This window comes from Panthera tigris, chromosome B1 (genome assembly GCF_018350195.1).
Source record: "Panthera tigris isolate Pti1 chromosome B1, P.tigris_Pti1_mat1.1, whole genome shotgun sequence".
NCBI classification, from domain to species: Eukaryota; Metazoa; Chordata; class Mammalia; order Carnivora; family Felidae; genus Panthera; species Panthera tigris.
This window is the reverse complement of record NC_056663.1, coordinates 198,728,032-198,745,736: the sequence shown is the minus strand read 5'-3', so window position 1 is coordinate 198,745,736 and position 17,705 is coordinate 198,728,032. Positions and strand designations below refer to the sequence as shown.

Below are 17,705 nucleotides of genomic sequence, written 5' to 3'. Positions count from 1 at the left end.
AATTAATCTGTAGAAAGAAGGAAGGAAGGTTGCATAAATAAAATTTTTAAAACTGCCAAAATCCAACCAAACAAAACTGTGATAGAAAAGATCAATAAAGAGAAGAGGTGAATTTTCTGGGGAAAAAAAAGTCTAATAAAATATACAAAGCTCTGACACAAGTGACCATTTAAAAAAGAGATAAGGGATGAGTAAATAATATTATATGTATGTATTTATTTATTTAATTTATTTTTAAATGTTTATTTATTTTTGAGAGAGAGAGAGAGAGAGAGAGAGAAACAGTGTAAGTGGGGAGGAGCAGAGAGAGGGAGACACAGAATCCGAAGCAGGCTCCAGGCTCTGAGCTGTCGGCACAGAGCCCGACGCGGGGCTCGAACTCACAAACCACAGGATCATGACCTGAGCTGAAGTCGGGATGCTCAACCACCTGAGCCACCCAGGCACCCCTGGGACAAGTAAATAATGAAAAGCAACATAACTATAGATGAAGTAGAGTTTTTAAAAACAAAACTCTACCAACAATTTCATGTAGATAGACTTGCAAACTGAAATAAAATGGAAGAATTTCTAGAAAAATGTAAATCATCAAAATTGACTCAAGTAGAAGTCTATTTATAATCCTATTGCCATGAAAGAAATTGATTCAGTAATTAATAAGTCTTCTAAGACACTCAAAAATACGCCTACCCCGATAGTTTTATAGGTGAGCTCCAACAAACTTTTCCACCTCATCTACACAATATTCCTGGTGTTAGAAAAATAGGGACTATTCCTCATTTTGTGAAGCTCAGACAGACAACCTTTACACCGAAACCAGACATGGGTAGTATGAGAACAACGAACCCTTCACCCTTACTTGCAAACTTGGATGTACAGTTTGTAAACAAAAATTAACATAGGCCAGCCAGCCATGAAATAATGAGTACAGCATGGCCAGGTTCAGTTTTTCCCAGGAATAGAAGTTCGGTTTAACCTTAAAATCTCCATTTACAAAGTTTGCCAGATTAGCAGATTAAAGGAGAAAAGAAAAAACTCGCACGATCGTCTCAGTGTAACAGACAAAAACTTCTTGGCAAATTAGTGACAGGAGGGGATCTGCACAGGGTATTTACCCAAAATCCACAGCAAGTATGGCTGAGGGGTGATGGGCATGGCCCTGAATTATAGGTGAAGGATGCGAAGCCTTCGGAGGAGGGGCAGGTCAAGGTCGTCTCTCGATTAGGGGCAGAGTAGATATGAAGAGCCTCTGGTGTTCGGTTCACATTGTGTCTGCTCCTTCTGGGTGCCCTGGGCAGCCCGTCAACTCAGCCCTGAGATGCTCGGTGGCTCTTTTTATCTGAGACCACCCTGATTTCTGTAGTCATAGGGTTGGATGTGACGCTTACATTTTCTGTTTATCTCACAGCCTTTGGGGGTAGCACCAAAGCTTCCTTATTCTTGAATGTGTTTGCAAGAGTTGGGTATCCCGAACTGGAACCACGGGTCCTGAGTCAGATGATGTAATTATGAAGTTGGTGGTAAGGCAATGGATGTGATGCCAGCGTTTTCTCGATTTGCGTTTGGAGGGGAGACAAACCTGTTGTTTGGCTCCAGATATTAGACTTTCATTCCACAGTGGATCATTCTGTCAAAACCGCTTTCCCTGGTGAATGGGCTTCTAAGCTGTTAAACCCTCAGGGGACTTAAAAAAAAGCATGGCATGAAATGCTGTGAAAGAAATGAGTCCTAAGAAAAGTGTATCGTGTATCAGGTGCACCTCCTTGGATGGAAGATTTAGACTTAGCTTGTGAAATGGGAACGCACACGAGGCATAATTGAATCACGGAGGCAAGCGGCGGAACGGGCAAGTCTGCATAGGACGGACTTCCTCGGCGCAGATCATGGGACCCCGGACTGACTGTACCCACCGAGTTCACACCGTAGCTTAAATTGCTGTGTTTCCTTTCTTCCAAGTCTGAAGCCGGTGTCTTCCTCTGTTCATGCTCTGGCTTACTGCCCTCTTGCTGCCAATCACCCAGTCTGCGGATTCTGCCTGAACTGTTTTCTTTCCCTCACTTCTGACGTCTGCCGCCCAGCTTCACTGCTGGCATGAATCTAGGCATGAAAAAGAAAAATAACACTACCGGTAAGTCGCTCACATTAATCGAGCTCTCGTTAAGTCCAAAGCATCCTGTTAAGTGTTTGAACCTTCTGTCAATCCCATGATGCATTGTTTAAAAATGTTTCCTGGGGCACCTGGGTGGCTCAGTTGGTTAAGCATCGGACTTCGGCTCAGGTCATGATCTCAAGGTTGTGGGTTCGAGCCCCGTGTCGGGCTCTGTGCTGACAGCAGACCTGAGCCAAAGTCGGACGCTCAACCGACTGAGCCACCCAGGTGTCCCAACCCCATGATGCTCTTATACACATTCTACCCATTCTAGAGGCTCAGGAAGGTTACATCATTTCACCGAGCTCCAGCAGCTGGCAAGTAGGGCTTACCCCTTCTCCCGCAAAGCCCGGCTCCTGTACGCACGTCAGTTTCCACCCCCCTCCCTCTCCCTACTCTGGTCCCCTCCACCCTGCAGCCAAGGAATCTCTGAAACATAAAACCGATCATTGACAGCCCCACCCCAGCTCTGTATTTAAAAACCTCACCTCAGGGTGCCTGGGTGGCTCAGTCTGTTGAGCCTCTGACTCCTGGTTTTCAGCTCAGGTCATGGTCCCAGGGTTGTGGGATCGAGCTCTGAATCGGGCTCTATGCTGACAGTGTGGAGCCTGCTTGGGATTCTCTCTCACTCCGCCTCTCTCTGCCCTTCCACTGCTCGTGCTCTCTCTCTCTTTCTCTCTCAAAATAAGTAAGTAAACATTTATTAAATAAATAAATAAATAAATAAATAAATAAATGCCTCATTTCCACCACTTGGGGACGGACCCCGCGTTTCAAACCTCTGGACTTTCTGTTGCTTCTGCACACTTGAGAGACATTCAGGCCTCCGTTCCTCTGAATCACCTCTGTCTGGCTTCTTTGCCCCTTTGCAAGCTCCTATCCATCTTCTGAGACAAGCCACATGTTGCCTCCTCTGTGAAGCCACCCGTGATTCCCTTGGGCAGAGTTGGTCTCTTTCAGCTTTGCGCTCCCACGTCCTCCCTCCTGAGTCTCGGCGATAGCAGATGATGTCTGCTTCCTGTCCCTATAACCGCACAGCTGTCTCCCACACTGGACTGCGAGTTCCCAGAGTCTGGGGGCCGTGTCTCATGCACTCCTGATCTCCGGTGCCCAACGAAAGGCCTGGACGTGTCTGTCAGTCTGTCTATCATCTCGTTGTCTATCCATCTCCCCATTCCTTCAGCAGATACCTGTGGAGTGGGTCCCAGAGAAACCGAGCTGAGGGGTACGGCCCAGAGTCAGAACAACGTGACATCACCCCTTAGCGTGGCGCCCAGGCAGCTCTGTGCCTTCAGGAAGATTTTCCTATACTCTCTGTGCGTCCGCCACCTTATCTCTAATGGCGTGATAGCACCCTCCTACCTTGTACCGAATCGCGTCTGGCCATGTACGCGTCGGGTACGTGCTGCTGCCATTATTACTATTATGAATAATGAAGACAGTGATGCTGATGCTGACCGTTGTTCCTTCTACCAGCCAGGCCCTGTGCTCCCTGCCCTCAGCAATTCAACTTCGGTAAGGAGAGCGGGCATGAGGGAAGACCGCCCCAGAACCGAGCCTTGGATTCCATTTGGGCAAAGTGGCAGGTGGGCGGACGGGTGGCGGAAGGCGTTTGGGGGGACGGAGCGGCCTCTGGGAGAACTGGACAATAGCAGTTACAACCTTTAGGACACAGTCCATTCACGTTCTGTGACCCGGTCTTGGAAAACACGTGTGGCGCTCTCTGTGCTCTACTCATGCCGTGGAGAGACAGGCAGGGGCGGGTTCGAGCCTTCCTTCCCCATGTGGTGGCCGGGGCCGGCGTCTCAGTGAGAGTCTGGTCCGGGACCAGGCTCCAGATGTGCTGACACAACAGACTGTCGGATACTCATTAACGCTGTTGGAAGCTCTGGGCTGGTTTCTCTTTCCATATGGGATGCTGCGACGAGATGGATGGCCATAGTTAGAAACCTGCGCGCATTAGAGGACCCTCCTCGGAAGTGTCCAAAGTCTTCCATGGCCCTGGCGGGCAAAACCCAAGTGCTCACCACACTTTGCCTTTGGTTTACCTCTCTGGCCCTTTCTTCTTCTCTCTTAGTTCTTGAGTATTCCTGAGCTGGAAGTGGGGGGGGGGGGTGCTTTGAGAACCTTTTGAAAATTAGATGCAAACTTTGGCTCCTCAGTAGGAAGGCAGACTCTTTGACACTCACTTTAGGAAGATGATGGACCACCATTGTCTCATGGAGGCCATCCGAGGCCCCTTAGGACTAAAGCCCAGCCTTACCCTCCAACCCCACTTAGAACACTGGCCTATCTGCCGAGTAACGGATTCAAGGTGCCTGCCTTCTACGAGTCGTGGGACCTTCCAGTCTCCCCTGTGCCCCTTACCCACTGAGCTGTAGACAGTCTCTTGTTCCCAGATTATCCGACTCTGGTGGCCTAAGAATGCAGATTTCTTCTGTTCGGCCAATGAGAGGCAGATTAGCCAATGATTAAGGACACAGACCCTGGATTCCCCTGGCCTGGCCTCAAATTCTGTCTCTGCCACTTAATTACTGCATGAAACAGAAGCTTGCTTTAACTCGTCTGCCTTAACTTCCTTGTCCATAATGGGGAAAATAAGACTATGCATTACTTATGGCAGAAAAACAGACCCCCTATCAATGGAACAGAATAGAGAACTCAGAAATGGACCCACAAACGTATGGCCAACCAATCTTTGACAAAGCAGGAAAGGATATCCAATGGAATAAAGACAGTCTCTTCAGCAAGTGGTGCTGGGAAAACTGGACAGCGACATGCAGAAGAACAAACCTGGACCGCTTTCTTACATCATACACAAAAATAAACTCAAAACGGATGAAAGACCTCAATGTAAGATGGGAAGCCATCAAAATCTTCAAGGAGAAAGCAGGAAAAAACCTTTGACCTCGGCTGCAGCAACTTCTTACTCGACACGTCTCCGGAGGCAAGGGAAACAAAAGCACAAATGAACTACTGGGACCTCATCAAGATAAAAACTTCTGCACAGTGAAGGAAACAATCAGCCAAACTAAAAGGCAACCGACAGAACGGGAGAAGATATTTGCAAACGACATATCAGATAAAGGCTTAGTATCCAAACTCTATAAAGAACTTATCAAACTCAACACCCAAAAAACAAATAGTCCAGTGAAGAAATGGGCAAAAGACACGAATAGACACTTCTCCAAAAAAGACATCCAGATGGCCAACCGACACATGAAAAAATGCTCCACATCACTCATCATCAGGGAAGTACAGATCAAAACCACACTGAGATACCACCTCGCACCTGTCAGAATGGCTAACATGAACAACTCAGGCAACAACAGGTGTTGGCGAGGATGCGGAGAGAGAGGATCTCTTGCACTGCTGGTGGGAATGCAAGCTGGTGTAGCCACTCTGGAAAACAGTATGGAGGTTCCTCAAAAAACTAAAAATACAACTACCCTATGGCCCAGCAATTACATTACTAAGTATTTATCCAAAGGATGCAGGTGTGCTGTTTCGAAGGGGCACATGCACCCCCATGTTTATAGCAGCGCTATCGACAAGAGCCAAAGTATGGAAAGAGCCCAAATGTCCATCGATGGATGAATGGATAAAGAAAATGTGGAATATATATACAACAGAGTATTACTCGGCAATCAAAAAGAATGGAATCTTGCCATTTGCAACTACGTGGATGGAACAAGAGGGTATTATGTTCAGTGAAATTAGCCAGAGAAAGACAAAAATCATATGACTTCACTCATATGAGGACTTTAAGAGACAAAACAGATGAACATAAGGGAAGGGAGACAAAAATAATATAAAAACAGGGAGGGGGACAAAACAGAAGAGACTCATAAACATGGAAAACAAACTGAGCGTTGCTGGAGGGGTTGTGGCTGGGGGGCTGGGCTAAATGGGTAAGGGGCATTAAGGAATCTACTCCTAAAATCATTGTTTCACGATATGCTAACTTGGACGTAAATTAAACAATTAAAAAAGCCGAGAAGACTATGCATTCTATAGAGCCGTTATAGGACTCAGTGAGACCAATCTCTGGAAGCACTTAGCACGGCGCCCAGCACGCTGTGGGTCCTGTTGGGGTGCTGTGCCCCCGTGCAGGCCTCGCCCCCGGGCGGACGGATGTGTGCTGATGCCCCACGTATGTCAGCGGCAGGTGCCAGCCGCCAGGCACGGTGCTGAGCGCTGCAGTCAGGGAGGTGGGGACGTCGCCCTGCCCTCTGGGGTTCACACTGTACAGAAAGGTGCAGGGACTTCAGGCAGCTGCAGACACGGGGCAGCATCTTGGTCCCGATAACAACACACCATAGCCTGGGGGCTGAGGCAACAGACACTTTTCTCACGGTTCTGGAGGCTGGAAGTCCAAGATAAAGGTGCCAGCGGTCACCTGCTGCTTGGGGCTTTCTTCCTGGCCGGCAGACTCAGTGACTCCTCACGTGGCAGAGATTAGGGGCTCCGGTGTCTCCCTTCCACTTCTTAGGACACGGATCCCATCATGGGGCCCTACCTTTGACGACGTCTAAACCCAAATGCCTCCCCAAAGCCCCACTCCCAAACACCATCCCATGGGGATTAAGGCTTCAACACATGAATTGTGAGAGGCCCCAGACACTCGGTCTGTGACGGGCACGTCGTACAGGGGAGGTGAGTGGGCGCCTTAGGAGAGGGGGAGTCTGTATCTTCCAAGGGACCTCAGGAGCCCTTCACTGAAGAAGTGCTCCTGAGCCAGGGCTTGAAAGGAGACCCAGAATTGGCCAGGCAAGCAGAGGAGGGCCCCACAGGCGTCAGGAGCCGCGTGCACAAAGGCCGGGAGGCGTGAGGGGTCCCGTCGCAGTCGGTTCGTGCCGTTTGCACGGCCGGACGGGCGCGGGAGGCCAGGTCACGCGGGTCCGGGAGGTCAGATGTAACCCCCGGCCCACTTGCCTTGTGCTCACCGCCACCCCTCTGTGCGCACACAGGAGCTCCAGGAGCTGGGGAGGAAGCTGGAGGGCAGGCTGGCGAACCAGGAGGCCGCGCAGCTGCAGCGGGCGCTGGCCAGTCGGCAACAGTGGGCCGGTGACGGGCCCGGGCTTCTGAACGAGCCCGAGGACGCGGATTCCGATCGGCAGGTCTCCGCTGTCCTGCAGCAAGCCCTGGGCAAGGGCCGGAAGTTACTGGAACACCAGCAGCAGAGGTGAGCCCAGCGCCCTGTGGCGCCGTGTGGCGTCGGTCCCCTGTAGGCCTGGTTGGCACCCGGCCCCCCAGCTCCGCCGGACGCGGTCCCCGGGCTGTCATGCTCCCGTCTCAGGCATCCTCCAGCGCTCAGACACCTGCTGCTAACTTAGCTCACTTGGTCCCTGACATCTTCTTATACTTGGTTTCATTGAAGTTTTTACTGAACATATGTTTTGAACTTTTTACTTTTAAATAATTATAGACTCACAAGAAGGGGCAGAAATAGTGTGGGGGAATCGCTGTGTGCCCTTCCCCCCAGCCTCCCCCAGCGGCAGCATCGTTGGTAACCACAGCGCATTATCCAAACCCTGACTCAATGCAGCGAATGCAGGCCTGACTCCGATCTCACGGTAAACGTAACTGTTTGCATCCTGCTTTGGAACAGACAGAACCCCGGTCTTTGTTAGGGCTGCACTTTGCATTCTTCTTCCCTAACAGACCACTGGCCTTTGCCAAGAACTCTTGGGAAACGTAACTTTTTAACAGCTTCGTCATTTTCCGCCATGAGTAGAATGTTGATGTGGAAAAGCCAGGGTGCAAACTATAGACACAGTGTGATTCCCTTTATGAAAACGCACACGCAGAAATTAATTAGAAGGAAACGGACCAAATTGTAACGGACGTGACCCCTGGGTGGCGAGATTCTGGGTTAGTTTAATTTATCCGATTTTGCTTGCCTATAAACACAACAGCAAAGTGCAGTTCTCGTGTGGAAGTCAGAAAGCCTGAGAGGGACCCTCACGTGAAAAGGTGGCACCAGCGTCTGTGGCCAGTGCCAGGACCAGGCTAGCAACACGGTTCTGGGTCCATGTCCACACAGGGAACGTGGTGGGCTAGGACCCCAGATCTTGGTCTCTCTCGAGCGTGACAGCTAACCTTAAGACTTGTCCAAGTAGGACCACGGATGGCCCCGCAGAGCCACAGAAAAGTCTCCCACAAAACTTCTCCCCTTGAGGAGCCCTCTGTCCTGGTGGGCCTCCATAATATGTTATTTGCAAAGTGTTCTAGGCAAGAAGAGGTTTAGCCTCTTGTGGCCATCTATTTTAATAGATATTTAAAAATATATAATGTAGATTAGATTCATGATTTTTTAAATGTTTATTTACTTTTGAGAGGGGGAGAGAGAGAGAGAGAATGCAAGCGGGGGAGGGGCAGAGAGAGACGCAGACACAGAATCCAAAGCAGGCTCCAGGCTCCGAGCTGTCAGCACAGAGCCCGACGTGGGGCTCGAACCCATGAACTGCGAGATCATCACCTGAACCGAAGTCGGACGCTCAACAGACTGAGCCACACAGGCCCCCCTTGTGATCGTTATTTAAATAACTAGATGATCTTCTCCGAGGGTCACATTTTAACTAAAGTGGACTCACGTAGATTTTGTCTGCACTCTAGCTGGAGGGAGGAGCGAGACCACAGCGTCGTGCTCGAAGATTTGCTGGAGAATATGGAGTTTGACACCTTCACGACCCTGTACAGCCAGGTGAGCCCCCGTTAGCCATGCTCTGGGCCGGCCCTTGTCAGCACATCATGTCACCTGTTCCTCCGAGTGCTCGTGTCCTCACCTGTAGCACGCGTGGCGGGGGTGACAGTGGAGCCCAGGGAACTGCTGGATGGATTTATGACAGGCGCCTGGCCCGGGGCCAGCAGGCCGAGGACGTCCCATCGGGCACAGTGGCAGCAGCGGTGACAGCAGTCGCGACCTCCCTGGTCAGCTGCTTTTCCGAGACTGAAAGGGCTCCCAGACATTCTGTTCTCCTCTTCTCGGTCTGGCACAAGTGTGACCTGCACAGAGCAGGCGCCACCGGGAGCAGAGCTGGCCATGAAATCAGGTTTTACTCTCTTTAAATGCTCTAGCCTTCCCATTTCATGCTGCTTCACATTCCCTTTAAAGCAAGACGCGGCCTGGGAAGGGGATGCCGCCTGAGACACGAAGGGCTCCAACCCAGCGAGGCGGGAGGCTTCCTTGTGCTGTGGGAGGGGCCGGGACCCTACCTGCATTCCTCACCGAACTCCTTACCCCCTCGAGGCTCCAGCGTGACCACAGCCATTTGTAGACAAAGTGGATTTTTTTCTTCATCACATAAGGCATGACTTAGAGTCCACTTAACTTCAAAGACCCTGACATCCTCTGAAGAGGTTTTGTTCCTGAATAAATATTCACTGTGTGCCTAATAAGCACCAGGGACTATCCTGGACACTGGGATTTCGGCAGTCAACACAAAAGATCGAGTCCATTGCTCTCAGGAGCTGGAAAATAAATCAAGGCGTATAAATGAAAGGTGTACGAGGGGCGCCTGGGTGGCTCAGCCGGTTAAGCGTCCGACTTCAGCTCAGGTTAGATCTCACGGCTCGTGAGCTCGAGCCCCGCCGTGCTGACAGCTCAGAGCCTGGAGCCTGGTTCGGATTCAGTGTCTCCCTCTCTCTCGGCCCCTCCCCTGCTGGCTCACTCTCTAATACACAACAGAAATCCATGCAGGAAGGAGGGAAAGGGTCCTGGTAAGAGGGAGGCAGGAGCAGTCACGGTGAGAAGAGAGGGCTGGGTGACAGTGACAGAAGCAGAGGTTGGAGGGACACACTTTGAAGATGCCGGAAAGGCTGTGAGCCAAGGCGGGCGGGTGGCAGCTAGAACCTGGAAGAGGCAGGAAGACGTGTGGCCCCCCCTAGAGCCTGAGCAGGGGCCCTGTTGACATCCTGACTGTAGCCCAGTGGAAGCGACCTCAGACTTTCGTCCCCCAGACTGCAGTGTTGTTTGGAGCTGCTGTCTGCGTCTCCCCAGTATGGGACCTCCGGCTCATTTTGTGCTCACAGAATCCTCTGCCATAAGGGTTCCTGTCACCCACTTTACAGATAAGGAAGCTGAGGACAGAGAGAAATAAAGGCATTGCTCCAGGACACACATAGTCCCGTCTGTGCAGTGGGGCTGGAAGCCAGCTCGGGTTTGCCAGAATGCAGAACCCATACTCTGTCTCTTTTAACCTTTTGTTTCGACACAATTTTAGGGGCGCTTGGGTGGCTCAGTTGGCTAAGCATCCGCCTTTTGAGTTTGGCTCCGATCATGATCTCGCGGTTCATGAGATCGAGCCCCAAGTCGGGCTCTGTGCTGACGGCACAGAGCCTGCTTGGGATTCTCTCTCTCCCTCTCTCTTGGCTTCTCTCTCTCTCTCTCTCTCTCAGAATAAATAGATAAGCTTTAGAAAAAAGATATGAAACAATTTTACATTGGTAGGAAATTGCCAAGATAGTATAGAGAGCTCCAGTACCACCCCCCCGCCACATTTCACTGGTTTCCCCCCATGACTGCATATGACAAAACTCATATAATATCAAACCAGGAGACTGACATCAATTACAAAGTGTTTGTCCAGTTCTGTGTCATTTTATCCCGTGTAGATCCATGTAGCCGGCACCACAATCAAGATACAGAACTATTCCCTCGGGAAAAAGACCTGCCTTTGTCCCTCCCACTCCCCCCCCCCCCCCCCCCATCCCCAACCCCCAGCGACCACTGAGCGCTTCTCCATCTCTGCATTTTGTCAGTTCTGGAAAGAAAGATGCACGACAGGATGTGACTTATGGAGATTGGCTCTTCTCACGCAGCATCCATCCAGGGGTGGGCCACGGCATAATTGGGGACCATTCCCACTTGGCCCCACTGCAGGCCAGAGCCGTGGCCGCGGAGCAGGAGTTGAGAGAATCTGGGAGGATAGATGGAGGTTTTGGACGTGTCCTGATGACCGAATAGATTCTTCTTGACAGCTCTGTGAATCTGGGAATGTATTTTCAAGACTGAGCTGCTAAAATATTTATCTCCCTGGGACAAAAATCCTAAGACCGTCATCCGTTAGGACGTGTTGTTCGTCAAGGTCAGCGCGGTGAGGTGCACGCTTCCTGTTAACCCTTCTAGGAGCTGAGACTGGCGTCGTACCTGTCCAGGCTGGCGATGGTGCCGGGGGGCACGCTGCGCCGGCTCCTGAGCGTGGCTCTGCCCACGGCCTCTCCGGCCGAGCTGCTGGCCGCGCTGGACTCGGGCAGCCAGAGGCATCCGGACCACTCGGCGGAGAATGATGGTGGTGGGGAGCAGGCCGACCTGGGCAGGAAGGGGTGAGTGCGGTATCCAGGCTGCTTTTGGAAAACAGGGTGAGATGCCACGAAGGCAACAAATGGAGGGAGGAAGCAGGCCCGGGACACACACACACCTTCCCGGTCCGCACTTCATCGCTCATGGAGCAAAGGACACCCGGACCAGGGGCTGTGAATCCTTTTGAAGTCATGGTAGGCCTAAGTATTTCGTCCAGACTTTTATTTTCATTGCCAACTTATTTTCCAAGTAGAATCTTAAGGTGTTTCCCCAGCCGTAAATGCCACACACACACACACACACACACACACACACACACTAAAGTGTAAAAAAAAATGCATCAAAGGAAAAAGAAGGAAAAGGAATACCCATGGTTCTAATACCTGGAGAAAAGGGCCATTAGCATTTTCTTGCAGTTTCCTTGCAGGGTTTTAGGAGTGCGTTTGGTGGGTGCACGGGTGTGTGTGCGCGAGTGTGTAGAAACACGTCGGAGTACGTCTGAGTGTGCAGCAACCCCAGTATGTGGCACCTACCTCCCCCTTCGCAGCCGGATGGCACAGTCGGGGGCGCCTACTGCCTTCTCTCTTGGCCGCGTGCAGACGTCCTTCTGTACAATCGTGATCACTTAGACTATGATCTCTGCTGTTTATTAGTTTAAAATTCGTACTTTCCACAGTTCTTGAAACACCTTCGTAGGAGGTTTGGTTTGGACTCCTGTTTTGCTCAATTATGGACAACGCTGCATAGACGCTTCCCTTCAGGAGCAGGTGCCAGGTGTGAATCTGGGCATCACCGGCTCTTTAGAAGGCAAGGCAGGAAGCAGGGCTGTGCAGCGAGGGGGTGTGGGGAGCAGCCGGCGGTGCCGCCGGAGAACAGAGTTTGAGGGGGACGAGGTAGCAAGAAAAGCCGCGGCCGCACCCGGAAAGAGTGTTGGACGCCGGGCGGTGAAGCCAGCCTCCTCCGCCGGGACCCCCGAGTCCGCCGAAGTGCTCACCCACGTGTATGTACATTATTTTCCTGAAGAAGGGGGCAGTGTCTTTTTCTCCATCTCAACCAAAAAAAGGAGGAAGCACCGCCAAGGGCGAAGAGTAGGGCTGGGTGAGAGGCAGGGTGGGACTGTGGGGACAGGAGCTGTGGGGTAGGGGTGTGAGTCCACGGGGGGCCAGATGAGTCCCTCAGGGCAGCGGGGCCCAACAGCTAGGGGCTAGGTGTGAGCGTGGTCAGGGCTGGTGTGGGTGTGGGCGTGGTCAGGCCTGAGTGGGTGTGGTCAGGGCTGAGTGGGTGAAGGCGGTGCTGAGTGTGGGTGTGGTCAGGGCTGCGTGTGGGCGTGGTCATGGCTGGATGTGGGTGTGGCCAGGGATGGGTGGGGGCCGGGTCAGGGCTGTGTGTGGGCGTGGTCAGAGAGCTGCACTGCACAGGGTGGTTTCTCTCAGTGCACAGAGAGGGAGGGACATGCAGATGGCAGGTATTGGAGGTGACCCTGAACCTGAATGTGGCCACCCTACTGGGCTGCACCTTCAGCCAGTTCAGTTTGGGAGGCTGGTGAACAGCGATTGCTGATAGACAAGGCAAGAGAACCCAGAGCGGCCGTCACCACGCGTGTGGGGCAAGAGCTTGCCATTTCTTTGTCTGGCCTCGTGGCCAACTGGACTCAGTTCTGGAGCTCTAGGCCACTTGTCACTGTCTCTGAGGTCAAGGGAGTCCCAAGCACCTGGTGCTCGGTCACAAGTTCAGGGTCTTGGGTTTCAAGCAACCAAATCTGATGGACTGATCTCAGCAAGAAGGCATGTGGCGGGGGAACCTGTCAGAATCCAGGTAGAGCCGAATCCCCAGGTCCCGGGATGGGCAGGACCAGGAGAGTACGAAAGACCTGCTCTCTGGGGTGCTGCCCTCACAGGACCATTTTCTCTGCCCAGGAGTTCGCTCCCGGGAGAGCGAGTCTGACACCATGGGAGAGGGTCTGTCTCCACCCCCAGCCAGGCAGTGTGCACCAGCAGAAGCAGAGCAGGAGCCTGGCCAGAGCGGAGCACGGAGAGGACTCTCAGCTCCACAGTGTTCTTTAGTGAACTGACCTGAGCCCAGGGCCCTCCAACATCTCCCTCCTGTCCCTCTCCTGTGTGACCCTGCAATGTCCTTTCTACAGCAGAGAATCACAGTCCTCTGCTGGGCACTAGCGCTCCCTGGGCAGCCCTCCTTCCAAGCTTCCATCGGGCCTTTGTGGCTCTCTTAATATATTCGTAAAACACTACTGAGCATTAGTAGCATGCCCGCTGTTGTAGCATTAGTAGCTGTGGGAGAGTGAGGAAGACAGAGTCGTTCCGCATGGAGCGTGCCCTCCAGGGATGGGCAGTCCACACGTCGGCACAGAGAACGCATACCTCCACGAACGCTCCGTGTGCTCCCTCTGTGGGGACCCCAGACTCCGCTCAAGTGTCTCCACCTCTCGGCAGCCTTCTCCTGCCTGACTGATGTCGCCCGTTGCCCGGCTCTGACCCCCGGACCGGGAACCTCCTGGGGACAGAGATTGTGTCTTGCCCAGAGAAGGTGCTCGATCAGCGTGCCTTGAGAGAGAGACAGAGCCGTGAAAATGAGTTCTTCCTGTCCGCTCAAGGTCACGTTGAGGGATGGCGTGCCATCGCGCTTTTGGGGATCGTGGGTCACTGGAGAAGCCTATTTTTCTAGATGACGTAAGACATTCCTTTCTCGCCTTCAGGAAGCACCAGGGCTGGTGGCAAGCCCTGGAAAGCAGACTACGGGGAGAACTGATAAGCGGAGGATTGGAAAAGATGCTCTGGGCCCGCGAGAGGAAGGAGAGGTAACACTGGGCACCTGCTCCGGTGGGCTGGGCAGCGGGTCCGCCCGGCTGCGCCTGTGAGCAGGACGGGAGGCCAGGGGCCCCCGAGTAACCCGGGGGAGGGTGACTCCAAGCTACCCACATTCCTTCCCTAAAGACTACAAGTTTTAGGGGCGCCTGGGTGGCGCAGTCGGTTAAGCGTCCGACTTCAGCCAGGTCACGATCTCGCGGTCCGTGAGTTCGAGCCCCGCGTCGGGCTCTGGGCTGATGGCTCGGAGCCTGGAGCCTGCTTCCGATTCTGTGTCTCCCTCTCTCTCTGCCCCTCCCCCGTTCATGCTCTGTCTCTCTCTGTCCCAAAAATAAATAAAAAATGTTGAAAAAAAAATTTTTTTTTAAAATAAAAAAAATTAAAAAAAAAAAAAAAAAGACTACAAGTTTTACTCAATGGGCTTAGTTAAGGAGCTGAAGATAAGCCTCTAGCTGTCAGAGAATGTTCTCTTACCACTTATTAGCGCTTTAACGATGGTAGTTATTTTAACTAGTGACTCAGTGGCCATGGGATTTGGGACCATCTGGCTAACCCCTAGGCTTCCAGGCCGGTGATTTTTCGATAGCATCAAGCACCTCTCTCTTTTAGCTGTGGTTTCCGCACACCTGGATGTCAGAGGACAGTTGGGGGCAGGATGGTTTTAGATTGCTCCCACCAATTGAACAAGTACGTCCCGTGTTTCTTCCTAGAAAAGCTTTAGAGAAAGAGTGAGGTCAGGTGGATTCATAACAGGGTAGAAAGTGACGATACCCAGTATGTGCTCCGGAAACGGTCGATGTCCAAGGGAAGTGTGTACCCTGAGGCCTGTCCCTTCCGTAATTTCTTGACTGAGGTAAAGGGGCCGACGCCAAGCGTCAAGAACTGTCCATGATAAAAATCCTGGAGCCACTGTTAATAGTCTGGATGTCAGCATTTAGTCCCATAGAACTTAGATCAGGGTTTTGAGCTCAAGCCAAGAAAACCAAATGCAAGCTGTGTAAACATCAAGTGCCCCACGAAGGAGCAAATCAGTTCCTCCAGATAAGGACGGGAAGTGAAGGCACCCCCAGGCTGCATTGATGTAAGTGGGGTGAGTACAGATCAGGGGGAATACTCCCCCCCCTCCCCCGGCTCGTTCCGCCAGCCTTTGCCCTGCCCGGAGGCACTGGGGAGCCATGGCAGGAGGAGGAGAGACTAGATCACACAGAGCTGGGTGGAATCCTTGCTCAGATTCATACCAGCTGCAAAGGCAGGAGGCAAGGGAGCCTCATCTGTCACATCTGTCCCAGAAGGGCCGGCAAGCCTGTCAGTGACTTCCAGGAGGTGACCCCCAGGGATATGGCCTCGTCATGCCCTGCGTGGGCACGGAGAGAACCCTGTGGCCTTTAGGTGGTAGTTCTGGCCGTTGTCAAGAGTATCCAGGGATCTAGGGGCTGGACTGCTCATGGACAGGACTCCAGCAATCCTGTTATGGGACATTCCCCCCAGAAGTGTAACTCCTGTTTCAGACACAGTCTGCCTGACTGCTGACTCTTGCTTCGCAGTCCGATCTCGTCAGCTTGCTTTTGGTATGAGGCTCACGGGCCGTGATGTCCCGGTAAATGTTGAATAATTGACTGGTGGGGAGAGAGCCAGGGTGGGGTTCTGCCTTGTGCCATTTACCAGTTTCCGTGCTATCCCTACTCTGACCAGGGCTGATGTCAAGCTAGTGACATGATAACAGCGGGCTCACAAAACTCCTGCAAAGTTCAGTCGTGAGCCAGGAAGAGTCGTCTGCAAGCCGTGCCACTTGCTGCGGGCTTCGGCTAATTTCAGGGGCAGTCTCGTGATCACAGGGAGAAAGTCTTCCATTGAAATGACACCGGATCGGGGGGCACTCAGTCGGTTAAGCGCCTGACTTCGGCTCAGGTCATGATCTCACGGTTCGTGCATCGGGCCCTGCACTGGCAGCATGGAGCCTGCTTGGGATTGTGTCTCTCCCTCTCTCTCTCTGCCCCTCCCTACCCCACTTGTGCATGTGTGTGTGTGTCTCTCTCTCTCAAATACATAAATAAAACTTTTTAAATTACTTAATTAATTAAATGACATCTGATTGAGGACCTAAGGATCCAAGGCGGGGAGAGCTCCATCAGGACACTCAGGAGGGCCACTTGCCAAAAACAACACATCTGATCATCTGTTCTTTCTCTAGCATATTGCGGAAGCCATGTCCCCCTCTCAGAGAGAGGGCGGCATTGCCTGGAAAAGGAAGCTGGCCACACCTGTCCCTGGAGTCCGTCGGAGAAGTGGCCGCTGTGCCCATCGTAGGGGCAGAAGCCATCGATTTGTTGAACACAGGCGAGAAGCTCTTCATATTCAGAAATCCAAAGGAGCCAGAGATCTCGCTACATTTTCCTCCCAGGAGAAAGAAGAAGAACTTTCTGAATGCCAAAAAGGCCACTTGGGCCTTGGGCCTGGACTAATCCAAAGGGAGCTCTCTGGAGTCTGAAGACAGATTTTTTTTCTCCTGCACAGGTGTGTGTGTGTGTGTGTGTGTGTGTGTGTGTGTACATGCCCACGTCCACACACATTTGTAGCATACGACTCATAGATAGAAATTGCACATGTATAAGAGACCAACACCCCCAACATCCACGACTTTCAAGGACTCAGTTCAAGCTGGTCTCCCGAATTTCCAGAAGGTTCTCTGTCCTTAGCATCACAAGGGACGTGACGAGACACAGGACCAGCCTTGAGCACTGTGGCGCTACCCCTCTGAGGGTGTGGAGGAGACCCCAGCCCCCAGGTTGTACCCCGGCACCGCCTGGCTGCTTATGGGCTGTGTGTCCAAGGGGGCTCTCTGTTCTTGCATTTTGTATTTGTTACATATTCTGTTTTTATCAAGGGAACATTTGAAAATACACTACACAGAACTCTTCTTGAAAATAAATTACACAACACTCTTCTCGGTGGAACTTGGTTTTGCTCTGTGTAGGAACCCTTTATTTTAATTACCTCTTGGGTCTTGGCTGGACGTCGTGAACAGCAGAGATTTGCCCTCTATCGTGCCAGCGGCCGGAAAACATGCCAGCCCTGGGGTAGACGATCTCCAAGTCGAATCAGTTATTTCCACCTTTTGCAAATGAGGAAATCCAAAGGCTGAAGAGGGTGAGGTGATGTGTGCAGGCTCACAAAGTCAGTAAGTAGCAGGATGGGGGTTCCTTTGCTTTATGGCCCCAAATCCTCGCCCTTGCCCCGGACTCGCTCAGTGGGCACACTGCCCACGGGTCCTGGTGTTTCACAGAAGCTTTGATCTGCTCTCACCCCTCCTACCGTCACACGTGGTCAAGCCGATGATGTCTGGTTGCAGTGGGACTGGCTCACCCCATGAGCTTTCCCGAGGGTAGGAAGTGATTGAGAAGGGGATCCTGTCACCAGCAAGGGGAGGACA

General features: G+C 52.2%; 1 protein-coding gene across 1 annotated transcript in view; it reads left to right on the top strand.

The window, feature by feature from the left end:
• Positions 1-17,217, top strand: part of EVC2 (EvC ciliary complex subunit 2) — a 135,828-nt gene extending 118,611 nt beyond the window's left edge. Inside the window, exons 18-22 of the mRNA XM_042984798.1 lie at positions 7,120-7,334; positions 8,768-8,855; positions 11,280-11,476; positions 14,167-14,268; positions 16,467-17,217. Of these exons, the coding sequence (XP_042840732.1) occupies positions 7,120-7,334; positions 8,768-8,855; positions 11,280-11,476; positions 14,167-14,268; positions 16,467-16,737 (873 nt within the window). The 3' untranslated portion in view covers positions 16,738-17,217. The remainder of the gene's footprint in view (positions 1-7,119; positions 7,335-8,767; positions 8,856-11,279; positions 11,477-14,166; positions 14,269-16,466) is intronic.
• The last annotated feature ends 488 nt before the right edge of the window (positions 17,218-17,705 follow it).